Here is a 15,061-nt window from a genome sequence, read left to right on the forward strand (position 1 = left end):
TTAATACAGTGCAATCATTTTTTATATGGTGTCCTTCACACGGTATCACAAACTCTTTACAGAGCGTGTCTATCATAAACTAAAGCTGACAAAGGTTTCAGCCCAAGGTTTAAACAAGGGGAATGACTCTAAGGGTTCGAGGTACATGGGGCAGCACAAGAGGGTGGCAGAGTGTAGGTAGATAGGGAGTTAGAGGGGAATATTGGAGTAACTCAGCAGCAGCTTTGCAAACTCAGTAGGTTATTATGGAAATGCATAGAGGCAGCCTGGGTAAGTGATAGAGGAATAGGCTGGTAGAGTCTTGCTTCTTGGAGCCACGAGAGTAGTACCTCCGCATCTGATCCCAGACCCCGTGAAACTGAGATGGTGCTGACTTCCACTTCTCTATTTCTAGAAATATGAAACTAACTAGTCCTTGTTTGACACAGAATAGGATTGGTAGGAACTAAGCATCACCCATAGCGACATCAGTAACACATTCTTAAGGCAATCTTGCAAATGGAGTGGTTTAATGGCCTAGCGCAGGGGTGGGCAAACTTTTTGGTCTGAGGGCCACATCTGGATATGGAAATTGTATGGCAGGGCATGAATGCTCACAAAATTGAGGGATGGGGTGCAGGAGGGGGTGAGGGCTCTGGGGTGGGGCCAGGGATGAGGGGTTTGGGGTGCAGGAAGGGGCTGGGGGTGGAGCAGAGGGGTTCTGAGTATTGGAGGGGGCTCTGGGCTGAGGTACAGGGTTAGGGTGTGGGAGGGGGTACGAGCTGTGGGAAGGAGGTGCAGGTTCCAGGGTGGGGCTGGGGATGAGGGGTTTGGGGTGCAGGAGGGTGCTCCGGGCTGGGACCGAGGGGTTCGGAGGGCGGGAGTGGGATCAGGGCTGGGGCAGGGGTTGGGTCATGGGAGGAGGTCAGGGGTGCAGGCTCTGGGCTTCACTTAACCTCAAGCAGCTCCCGGAAGCAGCGGCATATCTCCACTCCGGCTCCTATGCAGAGGCGTGGTGCCAGCCAGGCTGCTCTGTGTGCTGCCTCGTCCGCAGGCGCCGCCCCTGCAGCTTCCGTTGGCCGCACTTCCCAGACAGTGAGAGCTGCAAAGCCAACGCTTGGGACGGGGGCAGTGTGCGGAGCCCTGTGGCTGCCCCTACGTGTAGGAGCCGGAGGGGCAACATGCCGCTGCTTCTGGGAGCCGCGGCAGGCACAGACTGGGGCAAGCCCCCAACACTGCTCCCCCGCAGGAGCTCGAGGGCTGGATTAAAAGGTCTGACAGGCTGGACGCGGCCTGCGGGCTGTAGTTTGCCTACCGCTGGCCTAGAGAGAGGGAGGGTTATGGTGTTGAGGGAGATACGTTTTGCAGTTAGCCTGTTAGATGAGTGACCCCATACGCTCAGAAACAGAGCAGTGTAACCGTAACCAGAGTTAGTGTGTGGAGCTCAGGCATTTCTAAGCAGCTGTTTAGATCTGCTCTGGTGCCTTTCTTGCTGTTGTCCAGTTTCCAGGATACCTGTGTGCTCTTTAGGGTGGGGTCTATAGGCAGCTCCACAGCAGAGCCTCAGGCCATGTCTACAGCAGAGAGCTTATAGCAGCGCAGCTGTACGGATGCAGCTGCACCACTGAAAGATCTCTAGTGTAGCCGCTCCATGCCGACGGGAGAGAGTTCTTCCGTCGACATCATTAATCCACCCCCAATGACTGGGGACTGACCTATCTGAACTCCTGTAATTTGGGTCGAAAGCCAGAGCCTAAATATTTCCATGTTGAATCTGTGGCTCATTTTCAAACTTTGTGAGCACTAAAAGCAATAGAATAAAAAGCAGTGACATTTTCAATATGAAAGACAAAAAACACCCACTCCATAATTTATTTATCTATCCAAAATAGTGTGAATTATTCATTAAAGTTGATGTGAGTGTTTGAAAATACAAGAAGTTTAAAGAGGAGGTATTGTTATTAAGAGGAAGTTAATAATTCGGAGCTATTGATTTCTTAACAAATGAATGTGATTTTTCATAGAGGGGTTTCTTTCCATGACCCTCTTCAATATAGGCTGGATTTTGTCCAGGAGTTTGCCCTGAATGCAAAGCACTCCTGGCAGTATAACTTTATAACTCATTCTCACGCTCCTTGCTCTTTCTCCCTCCTCTTAGTCTTCTCCAACCAGAATAAACCATGTTTGTGGTGCCTGAATGAAGAAAGAAGCAAGGCTTAGTCCTATCAAATATCCTTCCTTGTGTTCTTGCTTTCTTGTTTTACCAGAGCACTTCTGCACAGGATGGCCTGTTGTCCCCTCTCTGGGACATGAAGAGCATCTACCCAATGTGCCATCTCCATTCAAGAGTTCTGCAGAGCACACCTGCAACTCCTCCTGGCCACTTCATGCAAAAATACAGCCGTCAAACACAGTGACTGTAATGAGTGCTCCAAACATAGGAGTTTGAGTTTTCAAACGCTGTCTTTTAAAGATATAATTAAATGTAATTCTCCAAAAGTTGTGAAGGAACACTAGAGAATCAAGCCATTCACTGTTCTTGTCAGTGGTGGATAGAGTGGATGGCAGCGGTAATGCTGTCATCTGAAACCTGTTCTACTAATACACCTCCACTCTGCCCCGAATGCACCCTCCTCTCTTGAAGTGTCTCTTGAACCTTGTACCAATTGTGGTTTAAAGCAGTTTTGCCAGGCCTTGCCCCAAACAGCTTAGTCTCAGTGATCTGTTCTAGGTGCATATATGGCTCTCGTTACTTGGAGCACCTCAGAAGGTTTAATGAATTTAGTGTGTTTCTCTTCACAGCACCCTGGTGAGGAAGGGAAGTGCTGTTATCCCCATTTTAGTGATGGGGAACCGAGGCATAGAGAGGCTAAGTGACTTGTCTTGGGTCACAAACGAAGTTTGTGGCAGAGCAGAAAATTGAACTTGGGTCTCCCAAGTCACAGGCTAGCACCCTAACCACTGTATCGTCCTTCCAAAAGGAAGGCTTTTACCAACAGAGAATCACCTGGAGGGTGGAGCTATTGCAAATGTGGGTTGGGAGCCCCTTTGGGACAACCCTTCAAACAAATATTTTTATTAATATAAAATGCAAAGGTGGGAGAGGAAAACCAGAACTGAAAGTGTTTAGACACTGCACTGAACACAATCCTGAATGAATTTGGGAATCACCCAAGCGAGAGGCACCACTTTGGAAAGCCAGTCATTGCTGACATTCGTTAGCAGCTGCGGACTCAGCTGAACTGATGCTGAATGTGATTTAGCTGCAAGTGTAGAAAAAGGCAAACCGGTTTTAACCCCAGTTTCTGAAGCAGTGCTGAACACATTTTGTCTTTGTCTACACTTGCAGCTAAACCACATTCAGTTGCTGTATCAATTGCTGACACCTGTTATCAGCAATATGTCATTTTCCTATTGTAGACAAAGCCCTTTGGCAGGGGCCTTAGATGTGATAATAAGCCAAAACTAATGAAGAAGCCTGAAAGCATAACAAGACTGGGAAGAACAGCAGCAGGGAGGGGCCTGACAGGCAGGGTTAGAGCGGGGGAGAAAAGGAGACTGCCCTCTAGAAATGTAAGGCTTTTACTGTATTCCGGTTAAACCTGAGCTGTACCTACCTAGCTCAAGTCTTGCTGTGTATGAGACTGGACATATTATGTAAAATGCCTCCATTGTTTTAATCTCAGAGGCAGCAGAGAAATGGTCTCTGAAGACTACCCCACTCAAGACTCCTGATCACAAGTTCTGCACCAAGGAGTCTTCTTCCATAAGGTGTGCTGCTTGCAGGGCTGCAGTCCAGTGGGCACACAGCACATGCATAATGACCATGATGAGACATTAGTTTAAAGAACAAAAAGGGACCAACACCCTAACTGTTCATTATATCAGTGAGTAGCAAGAGACCTCAGTTGTGTACAGAGCCATTTATCTAGTTCATGAATTAGAGCCCTGTAAACTTCCTGAGTTCATAAAATTCAGCTAAGGCATACTTTAAGATCTGCAGAAAAGAGGCATATTTACTTCTCCAAGGCTGTCCTGTGTTTATTAGAAATTTTTAATTTTATCCACGTCGGATATCTGAGATATATTAAAGCCAATGCCATCTCTGACAATGGTGAAATATGACCACTGAAATGTGGTCAGTGAATTTTTACTTTCATATGTAGGATTTTATCCTTAACAGTTCTGTCTTCGGAATGCAGAGCTGAATGAAGACTGGGAGAATATTGAGGTCAGAGCTGCCAATTAACCTCTTGATTTCAGAGGCTGATTACTCCATTAATCAAGGGGCCAGAAGCAACGTAGATGATGGGAAGGGTTGTAGCTGCAGAATAACAATCCCATGAAGGACTGATTTATGTCGTACAGTGATGAATGTGGAAGAAAGGGAAGAGCGGGTGGTCAGGGATGCACCGACTTCTCAAGTTCATGAGCGGGTGCAATGTACCAGCAAGAAGGCCTCTTGTGCTTGTGAACAGGGTTTTGTAGTACTTCACTTGCTTTATCTCCCTCCTGTGATCAGTAGTTTTCTTTTATAGCAGTGCCTCAGTAAATAAAGTTTTCACAATAAATGTCCCTCCTGGACATTTGAAGTAGGGTTGGGGCACAGGGGTGGTGCATTAAATAACGTGGAATCTGAGGGCTTGTCTACATGGCGACATGCAGGAAAGTTAAGACAAAGTAACAAAAAGTGTGACATTAAAATGCATTAGTGTAAGCACATTATATCCTGTGTGGATGCCCTCTGAAGTAAAGTGGCCTTAGGCTATGTCTACACGTAAAACGCTACAGTGACGCTCACGACAGCAACAGGAGGGGTTTTCCCATTGCTATAGTTAATCCACCTCTCTGAGAGACATGAGTTAGGTCGACAGAAGAATTCTTCCATCTACGTAGCACTGTCTATACCAGGGCCTAAGTCGGCATACCTACGTCTCTCAGGGAGGTGAAAAATCCACACCCCTGAGAGACAAAGCTATGCTGATGTAAGTTTTCGGTGTATATCAGCCCTTGCTTTGCTTTAGCTTAATTGACTTTTAAATTAAGATGAATTAAACTAGACTGAATTAAGGCCATTTTAATTCGGAATAAGTGTGTCCATACAGGGATTTAATGCAGTTTAACTAATCCACTTTAAATGTTAGTTTGTCTTAACTTTCCTGAGTAGTCCTAATGTAGACCCTTTCAGCCCACCTGAGATGCTTTAATGAAACACTGTAGAATATAAGAGGATGCTGAAGCCCGATGAGGTGTCTGCAGATGATCTGAGGTTCAGGTGAACCTCGGGTACACCTTGTCCCTTCCCAACCCGTGACTTGTGAACATCTATGTCAAAGAGAAGGCAGGAGATTTTTGAATGATTCTGTTGGTTTATTGTTAAAAAGCATGAGCATTTTCTTAACTCTGGACTGCAGTGTTGATACACCAGGCTGACTTGGGAAGCGTCTCCAGTGTATATTTAAGTAAAGCCAATTTCTGCAATTAATGGGGGATAAATCGAGGTTTAGTTACTCAGAAGGCACCTTTGGTGAAAGATTCTTGGTAACTGATATATACGCTCTTGAAGGATTCACAGCACTGGCAGCTCCCTTTGGAGTATTAAAATACATGGGTGAATGGCAGACAGCCCCTACGAGCCTCTTTTCCAGAGACTAGTCCAGTTAAGGCAGCTAACTGGAAGAGACAATGGTGTTCATCAGACATTTTGTAACAATAAAACCCCCTTCCACAAATCTTAAGGGATTGCTAGACAGTTTGACAATTTGAGATCAAAGCACGTACAGTCAAGTCAGGTGTACTGGCTTCCACCAGACACATTTCTGTACGGTTGTATCTGCAACTGACTAAAGAATAACAGCTTTTCTACTGCCCTGCCTCTTAGAAACATAAACCGTTGTCTTGGGATCTGTAAAGGAAATAAGAACAGAGGAGGGGAGAGTATATCTTTGAATTTTTGTAGATCATTGCTAAAAGGTAAACCAAGCAAAGAACTCCCAGTGCCCACCCCCACGAAAAACTGTCTGTCTCTCAGATCCCAGTTTAACTTTTTTTAATGACCCTAAAGTACATAGCTCAGCCCCATATCATCCTTCCTGAGCTGGGAGAGGGCCTCTCAGCTCCTGACTTCTCATACCTTGCTTGCTTGTTCCTTTCATCTCACTTGGCTTGGCTAACACCCTAATTACAATGTAAGATCCATTTTGTGGCAATGTAACTTATACCAAGATACCCATTTTTTCCTCTCCTCCCTTTCCTAGAGCTGAAGAAGCAAGTGGAGAGTGCAGAACTGAAAAACCAACGGCTGAAAGAGGTTTTCCAGACCAAGATCCAGGAGTTTCGCAAGGTGTGCTACACACTGACAGGATACCAGATTGACATTACTACTGAGAACCAGTACCGGCTCACCTCCATTTATGCTGAGCACCAAGGGGACTGCTTGCTCTTTAAGGTAGGCCTGGATTCCCCCACCCCACCTGACTCTGGGGTAATCGTGATCAGCATGCCAGAATGGTCTCTCCATTCTAATTGCTGAGAAATGTCAAGTTAGTAGCTCCTGTTACATGACAGTTGTTCCTCTTTGACTGCTTTCTATATTTGAATAGAATGAGAGTGGAGATGCTTCCTCCTTTTAAATAATTCTGTGAGAAGACTTTGGGTCTAATTTTTCCTCTCACCTACAGCAGAGTAAATCGGGAGTAATTTAGGCTATGTCTGCACTTAAAATGCTATAGCAAAGCTAGGTCGCTCAGCAGGGAGGGGGAATGGATTTTGAGAGATGTAGCTATGCCGATGTATGTTTTCAATGTAGACTAGCCCTCAATCAAAGTCAGTGCAGTTACAACGGTTTAAAGGAAAGGAGAATATATCTACGCATGATGCTCCAGGAACCTAGTCTCAGAACTCACCATTTTCTACCGTCAGAGAGACGTGCAACATCTTCATATCCTCTAACCTGGCCAGAAGGATGTGTGTTTAGCAGGCTACTCTTTATGCTTGATCCTGCCTCAGTGTGAGGAGAGGACTAAATGACCTCTGAACATCTCTTCCAGCCCTACAATTCTATGATCCTGTTACCCAGGACAGGGCCTCATCCATTCATCTGCTCCAACATTTCAGGCTATTGTTTCAAGTGGAGCTTTCTCCTGGGTTTATTTGCAGTATCCAGTGCTCGAGGGACGTTCTGACAATGTGGAATTACTAAAGCATTGAATGTGTCAGAGCTCAACAAAAGAAAATCTTAGTTACAGAAGATGAGTGAGAGAATTGTTAGTTCAGAAATCAACAAGACGTTTAGGTGTCATTTATTTACCCAAGATTAGTTGGAATGTAAAACCAACTGCCAAAGCCAGCTACAGAAGTAAGTTTCTGTATACGTTGTTCCCCTTTTGCAAATCTTTATGAACTGCTGGAGTACAGATGATTTTTTAATTAGCTGGTTTGAACTGGCTGAGCAGTTTTCTGGCAAGAAGGGAGTGGTGGGGAATAGACATAGGCACTGAGGGCTGTTTATACATTCTAGGTTAATAGACGGTTATTTTGTAGTGCTGTCCAATGGAAATTGTTTATGATGTGGTCTTCTACCTCACCACACCTTCATCGCATCCTTTTCTCCTAAAAGTCACTTCTTTAAGGAGTCTTATAAACTGTAGCCTTGTAACAGCGTAGCTGGCTCATTAAATGAAACTGGGCTCAGTTCTCCTGGTCCAGTCCACATGCTCCCAGTTGTGCCAGTTAAGAGGGTGAGACAGCACCTGAGGGCTATAAAAGGTCAGTCAGAAGTCAGACAGGAGCGGGGCAGGAGATGAGAGCTGCAAGAGACAGAATGTGGTTCCTGGGAGAAGGCTGAAGGCAGGAGAGTGGCAAGAGGGGTCTACTGGCTACGGCCTCCAAGCCACAGAGCTGGAGAAGGCTGAAGGCAGGAGGATCAGCAGGGAGAGATGCCTGCTGGTTCCAAGCTGGAGAGCCAGAACCAAGCAACACAGAGGACTGAAGGAAGGGATAGCAGGAGAGGGGCTCACCCATAGCCACCTTCTTGCTGAAGAGCTGCACCCAAGGACCAGTAAGAGGGCCATGGGGGAGGGAGTGATGCTCCCCTGGCAAGGATTCTCCTAGCACAGAGACTGGGCATTCCTATTGGGAAGAGTGGAATTGCACCCCAGAAAGAAGATCTGAGGTGATTGCTGTCCTGGCAGAGTGACGGAAGAGGACGTATAAGGAGCCTAACCATGACAGAAGACACTAGGCCATGGTGAGAACAAGGACTATATGTACACGGGTGATATGGACTATGGTTTGGGACTTTTGTCATAGACTCTTTGTACAAGGTTGTTGTAATAAACTGGCCCCCGTAGGAGTATTTTTTAAGTAAGCGCCTGAAATGGAGTCCATTGGGTTACCCAAGAGGGAAACTGAGCAGAGGGTCCACTTGCAGGGCTGCCCCGAGACGGCACCTGGAAGGAGGCCACTCGTTTGCAAGCCTAGATACGTTTATTTTAGGAAAACTCAAAGCGATATAACTCATGAGGTGCATGCAGGACTCTGCCATGCAAAGGCATGGCCTTTTTATGCTTTTCATCCTCCTGCCTGCCCCTGTGTTGTCATCTCCTCTTCTTGCGTTGTCTTACATTGAAATCTCTAGGGCAGGGACCCATCTTTGTTTTTGGGAAGTGCCATGACGTCTATAGCACAAATAAGTAATACAACATTCTGATGCCCTGTGCTGGGAAGTGCCACAGTGGTCTGGCTGTATGGCTACGCTTTGGATACTGTCTTCCGTATGAGACTGTTATCTCATAGGCAGCAGTCTTGGGTCGCTATATTAGATAACTGAGGTGTGTCATCTGAAGCATCAATTTAGTTACACCCTTACACTGGTTTAGTACCATGGGTTTTATTTCCACGTACAGTAAAACGTCTGCATCCTAATCTTCATGCTCCTCCTATCATGATACATAAGACTTACTCTTATTTTTTGTCATTCGGGTCTAAATCATGAAGTGACATAATTAAAAACAAATCATGGAAAGCAGCCCCCGTCTCCCCCCGTGTCTCACTGTTAATGCTGGTGATAGCACTTTGCCCATCGCAGCAAGTGTCAACAGCCTAAGTTTACAATGCAGGCGGGAGCACTTTCTCCCTTTATAGAAAGTATACAGCACTAACGCACGCCAGACCCAGGAGGTCACAGAGTTTTACGGAAGAGCACTTCCCCTCACCCCATGGCCACGACAATTAGCACTTAAAATCATATCTGCTTCCAGTTGGTCCCATGAGGGCATGTGTCTTGTTTACAGGAAGAAAGAGGATGCTGGCGAAATTGAACAAGGGAGGAGGTGCAAGCAAAAGTTGCAAGGGTTCAACTTCAGCAGACTTAAGGCCAGTGTGTGCAGGGCCCAAGTCTTATTTTGTTAGGTAATGAGATTAATATTTTCCTGTCACTATACATTGGAGCCCCAAAACAAAACCCACCAGTCACAAGGCATTAACAGTGAAAATGAAGACACAAATGAGGAACCTGGGTAGGAACTAGGATAAGGCCTAGCAACAGTAAGATGCTTGGCTTCACAGCTTCTGATTTTGTCCTGGGCCTCCTGGACCAGCTGGGGAAGAGAAGCTGCAAAAGGAGAACACTCTGCCTCTTGGAAGACGCATTTTGTATCACTTTGTAGAAACTATCCTTGGACAACCAAGGAGCAGCCATGTCCCACCTTCCTTGGCTGGAAGGCACTTCACATGCATCAGATCCCTGAGGACACCTTCACCCCTTCCAGAAACAGTTGGCAGCTAAGACGGAACAATTAATTAATGTTTTAACCTTAGCATCTCTGGAATCCTATGTTCAAACATGCCTTGTCATAAGTTAAATGAACATGGTTCATCCCAGTTCCTAATGGTCTTTTGTCCACATTATACCTAGCACCATATAACTTGGTACAACTAACAGTGTTTTCTGTAAAGAGGTCAATGGCTTACTAGCAGAGATGTTACAGGTAGGTCAGAGCTGAGTGCATTAGCAAAGCTGTGTGTGGGAAGATTGCATATTGCCCACCTTGATTATAGCTACCCAGTGCTCTCATTCATTTACCTCCAAATTCTTCTTCATGCCATACCACAATAAACTGGCCAGTTGTTGGAAAATACTAAGTGAGCAGAGACTCTTATAGCTAAATACTGATCTTGCTTTACTTTCTTCACTTACGGCTTCATTCCCAAGAGTTTCCGTGGAACTAAATTGGATGTCACCAGACATAGCAGGAGAAGTTTAGAGCTCCAGCATTTTCAGGAGACACCTCTCAAGAACAGTCTCCCAGAACTGCTGATTGATTTATAGGCTTCCCTTGCATGTCATACCTCATGTCCCAAAGGTGAGGAATGGGTTGCCTTTGTATAAGAAGAGCAGATTTGAAATTCCTTTGACAACAGATGCCCCACAACAAAATCTCGGAATGTTTCTCATGTCTTAACCAGTTGCATCCCCAAAATCTATTGTTCAGATTAAGAGCAAAATATATACATCAAATTCTTTCCTGGGTGAGTACAGACTGCTGATTCCCAGGTATACAATAAGGCTTGGATCCTGATTATGGCTTCTCAGTGGGGTTGTATGTTTGTGCTGTAGAATCTCTGAGCTGTAATGACTGTGGGTGTTTGTGTGCATTACATTAAGCTGGAGAGGTCACAAAGCAGGAAACACTGTTCGTATTTATTTCACTCAGGCAATTTATGGAGCAGGTTCTATATAATTAGGACCAAACAAGTCCCTTCACACTTTACAAGCTTCTGCAGCTTGTCTGTAAACTTTAGGGCACGTTTCAGTAATACAGCTGGTGGCATTTAATTTTCATTGAAACTTGAAGAGTCAGCTATGCAAGAGTAGCTACTGTAATGGATGTAACCCCTTCATAGCAGAATGAAGTGTGGGGTATTTCCAGGCAGAATTTTCCTCAGTTGTGGTTGGCCACACTGGCTAGTTGGCATCCGATGAAGTGAGCTGTAGCTCACGAAAGCTTTTGCTCAAATAAATTGTTTAGTCTCTAAGGTGCCACAAGTCCTCCTTTTCTTTTTGCGAATACAGACTAACACGGCTGTTGCTCTGAAAACTGGCTAGTATGCTGTAACTTTCCAGTCAGTCCATGATGTAGAAAGTGGCTGCTGAGGTATGTGTTAGAGCAGCGGTGAATGTGTTAATCAGAATGACACGCTATGAGAATAAGAGACTGTCCATAAATGAACGCTGAATTCCAATGAATTTTTTATCAATGCGTATTGGAGATCCCTATAGACACAACAGATGAGCTCATCAAGATGAAGGATGTTACAATGATTGCACATAGGCTGGAGCATCTCAGACTTCACAGCCCTCTCTCTCTCTCTCTCTTTAATTAAATGCTATGAAAAGTCATGTGCAGACTCCTTTCCAGGAGTTTAGTTTCAGATGATTTTGCAGAAGGTAATACATTATAATTATTGGGTTACTTGGCAGTTTCATATTCTGTCACTGTAGCTGGTTCATTAGATACTTTAGTTTGTAATGCATATTCTTTGCTTTCTGCGTAAGTAATATAGCTCAAGTCCAGGCAGTCCAACAAGAGCTACACAGGCTGCACTTAGTTTACTTACTGCCTTCATTTTTCCTGCACTAATCAATTTCTTCATAACAAATTTGTTATGTCTGATGCCTATTTCTAAACAAACAAATATTAAATGACCAAGAGAAACTGCCAAGAGTAAGCTTAGTTGACTTTTTATTAAGCTGCAGGGTGGATCACTATAGCTTAATTGAGCACATATATATATCATGCTGTTTACCCTGTTCACGGGGTGGATTCTGAACAAGCAGTGGGAACAGGGAGAAAACAGCAGTGGAAATTGTCAGAGGCAAAAAAAGGCTTGCTATGAAGAGAGAATGAAAAGCTTTTCAGATTGTTTAGAGAAGTGATGAGTCAGAGTGGTATGAGAGGCGCACACACACTAACGAATCGTACAGAGAAGGTAAATCGGGGACCTTTATTTACCCTTTTTGTATTATATAAGAGCATGGGACTATCAAAAGAAGCTGAAAGACAACCCATTTAACACTGATGAAGGGAAATCCTTTCTTACACTGTGTAAATTTAACTTTTGGAACCCACTGCTACAAAGTACTGTACTGTTAAAGCTCAGTGAGAGTTAGACATTCGACATTTATGCAGCCCAAATGAGAACATCGGTCTTTACATTAGGCTAGAAAAAGGGTTATATAAACCCTTTTGCTTCAGGCCATAAAACCATTCCCTAATGGAGGAGGTTAGGCAAAACTTCCCCTGTGGGCAGGTTATTCCAAAATTGTCTGCTACACCTTTCTTGCATCTTCTTCTGAAGCATCTGACCCTGGCTACTGTTGTTGACTGGGTACTGGGCAAGATGGGCCACTGGGCTGATCCAGTATGACAATTTCCATATTCCTATGTGAAATTTGGTAGTGTTTAGAAACCTTGCTGGTTTCAGGTTTTCTGCTTGCTCAAAAAGGCCAGACCAAATTACCTAATAATCCTTGTATTAATTGTTTGGACCCTATTTGGTTGACAAGCAAGTTAAAATCTCTCTAATTTTTTTTCATGATCACAGTGAGGTTACGTTCCTGATCAGGTAAATATCAGCCTATCAGCGTCTCATTCTCCCTCATTTTCCATATCCTCAGAGTCTAATCCTCTAGGATGGGGAGCTCTACCTGGTTCCACTTCTTAGTTATGATGTTCTTTGCTGCCAAACTTATCATAAGTGAGCACAGTCCCCATAGTGATTCATTGGGAAGCATCCTCGAGATGGAGCTTTTATGGGTTTAAAAGGAGACTACCCAAAATTTTAGAGAGAAAATAAAAACAGAAGCATTGTGACTTCGTATGAGAAGAATGCTAGACAGCATGGGGCTGGCACTGCTCTCTGCAAATAAAACCTTTATTTGAGTCCAGGTGGAGTGGGTTTCATGGAGTAATATAAAACCAGCAACTTCTTTGTGATGCGCTAAATTAACAGCCACTGCACTCAGACAGGCTTTGAACCACACTTGTTTAAGTCGTTATTTAAAGGACTGGATTTGAAGATGCATAAAAAGCAGGCAGCCCTACAAAACTCCAAGGCAATCTGAAGAGCTAAAGCTGGCTTCTCATGTGGTTTACTTTTGTTTACTGAAGCAGAGTGAAGGGGGTGGAAGGAATAACAGTCACTTCACTTTGGGGGCTCTTTGATGGAAGAGGAGAGTCAGTAAGGACAGACACAGGCTGATGCTAATTGTAAATGTGAAATGTTGAAGGGTAGCTGTTATGGTGCTGCTAACGACTGGGCACAGGGAGCAGCTATGGGTAGCTTAACAGAAACTTGTTTTGCTGACGTTTACTTCTGTTCTGTCTGTGGTAATCATTGACCCTCCAACTCTCTCAGAGTTTCCCCTCCTTTGCTTACTGCTTATAGCATTTAAGGCTGGTTGATCTATTTAGAGATTTGACAACTGTAAGCAGGATCAGTCCCCTTCCTAGTAGTGCTTAGTGCTAAATCCTCATCCCTTTTCCTCTCTCAAAATGTATGTGAATTCTGGTGTGCATGCAATGAAGGGATTTTCCCACGTGTGATGAAACTTTCCATCAGGAGGATGAACAGTGTTGATAGCCTAGGTAGTTCACATAAAGTCTTATTGATTGTTTTTGTTGCAATTGCCTTCACAGGGTACAACATTCCGTGCAAATTGAAATAGTCCCTTCGCAGGGGGACACGTGTTACAAAGCCAAAACATGAAACAATATAAAAGTATTAAAATAACCAATAGTAAGATAGGAGACAGGATTCATAACAGGATGTGTGTGTGTGTGTGTCGGTGTGTGTGTGTTGAATGGAGAAGCCGTGAGTGAGCTGTGTGTTCCCAGAGAGTGCTAATAAAACCTTTACATCACACCCTCATGCATCCTATATGCAATACTACGTAGATATGCCATGTTACAGAACAGAGGGCAGCATAAAAACCTCAGAAAATGACCTAAATTGATTGTTCTATGTCTAAAAATGATATGGTGAAGAGAGTTGCTGCTTCCTGTCACTTTGCTGCCCCTCACAGCCCACTCACCCCATGACAGCCCAGCTTCTCTCCCTGAACCCCCTCCATGCCACCTGCTGGCCTAGCCTGCCTTTTTGGTTTTCCCAGAGTTAGGGGTGGTGCGGTATCCCTGTAGGGCTAATCTTTGGACTACGGGAAGCAGGCTGAGCACCCTCAGTGAGCAGTAGTAGCATTGTCATCTTTGGAACTAAATGAGGTTATAGCGAATAAGAAGAATAACATTGCGGTTAAGTTACATACCGTGAAAAGCTGCCCTATGTCTGAGCTACCAGAATGTGTGTGGAGTCTGTGTGACTCTCATGGGTTAGCCAGAGGGATTCAGAAAAGAATTAGAATTCAGAGGAAGTTTCGAAAAGGGCTTGTTTTTAAATGTTTCCTCTGGCAAAGTTATTTAATCTCTGACCTAGAAATTAGAATAGAAATTTCAACTAGCCTATGAAAAAGTAGTTGGTTAAAGTGGGAGACAAAGTGCAACCATTTATTTGTGAAATAGACAGTTTTAATCCTTCTTTAAGTACAAATCTCAATGCAGCCTTAACTGTAGAGTAGCTAGGGCCCCTCCATAATTACTGTATATGTCTCAAGTTGAGCAGTGTAATAAGTGGATTGTTATTCCCCATCTGTCCTTCCTGTCTGAGTGTTGTGCTTGCTTGTTATATGTGGATGTGGGTGACGTGAGCTGTCAGTGGTGTGGAAGCCCTGGGGCTGTGTACATGTGCTTAGTATGCTTGCAAGATCAATTACCTCCACTTTGAATTCACCAATAGTGAGTGTCCTTCAGTAGCATGTCCCCAGCTGTTCCTTTCTTTTTGTCTGTCTCTCTCTCTCTCTTTCCCCTCCTCCTCTCTCCTGGGTGAGTCTCAAGAGTGAAAAGAAGTCACAGTTTTGATAGAGTGCTGTTCTTCCAACAGCCGTCTCGCACTCTTGCACACACAATCAAAAATGGCAGTGGTGCTCATCGGTGGAGCAGGACAGGCAGAGAGAGATTGATTAGAG

The 15,061-nt window shown here is 44.5% G+C and overlaps 1 protein-coding gene across 4 annotated transcripts in view; it reads left to right on the top strand.

Moving 5' to 3' along the window:
• Positions 1-15,061, top strand: part of MAD1L1 (mitotic arrest deficient 1 like 1) — a 563,294-nt gene that overhangs the window by 432,864 nt on the left and 115,369 nt on the right. For all 4 annotated transcript variants that reach the window (XM_048868281.2, XM_048868284.2, XM_048868285.2 and 1 more), the window contains one exon: positions 6,237-6,427. In XM_048868281.2, the coding sequence (XP_048724238.1) occupies positions 6,237-6,427 (191 nt within the window). The remainder of the gene's footprint in view (positions 1-6,236; positions 6,428-15,061) is intronic.

Source organism: Caretta caretta, chromosome 10, assembly GCF_965140235.1.
Source record: "Caretta caretta isolate rCarCar2 chromosome 10, rCarCar1.hap1, whole genome shotgun sequence".
Taxonomy (NCBI): domain Eukaryota; kingdom Metazoa; phylum Chordata; order Testudines; family Cheloniidae; genus Caretta; species Caretta caretta.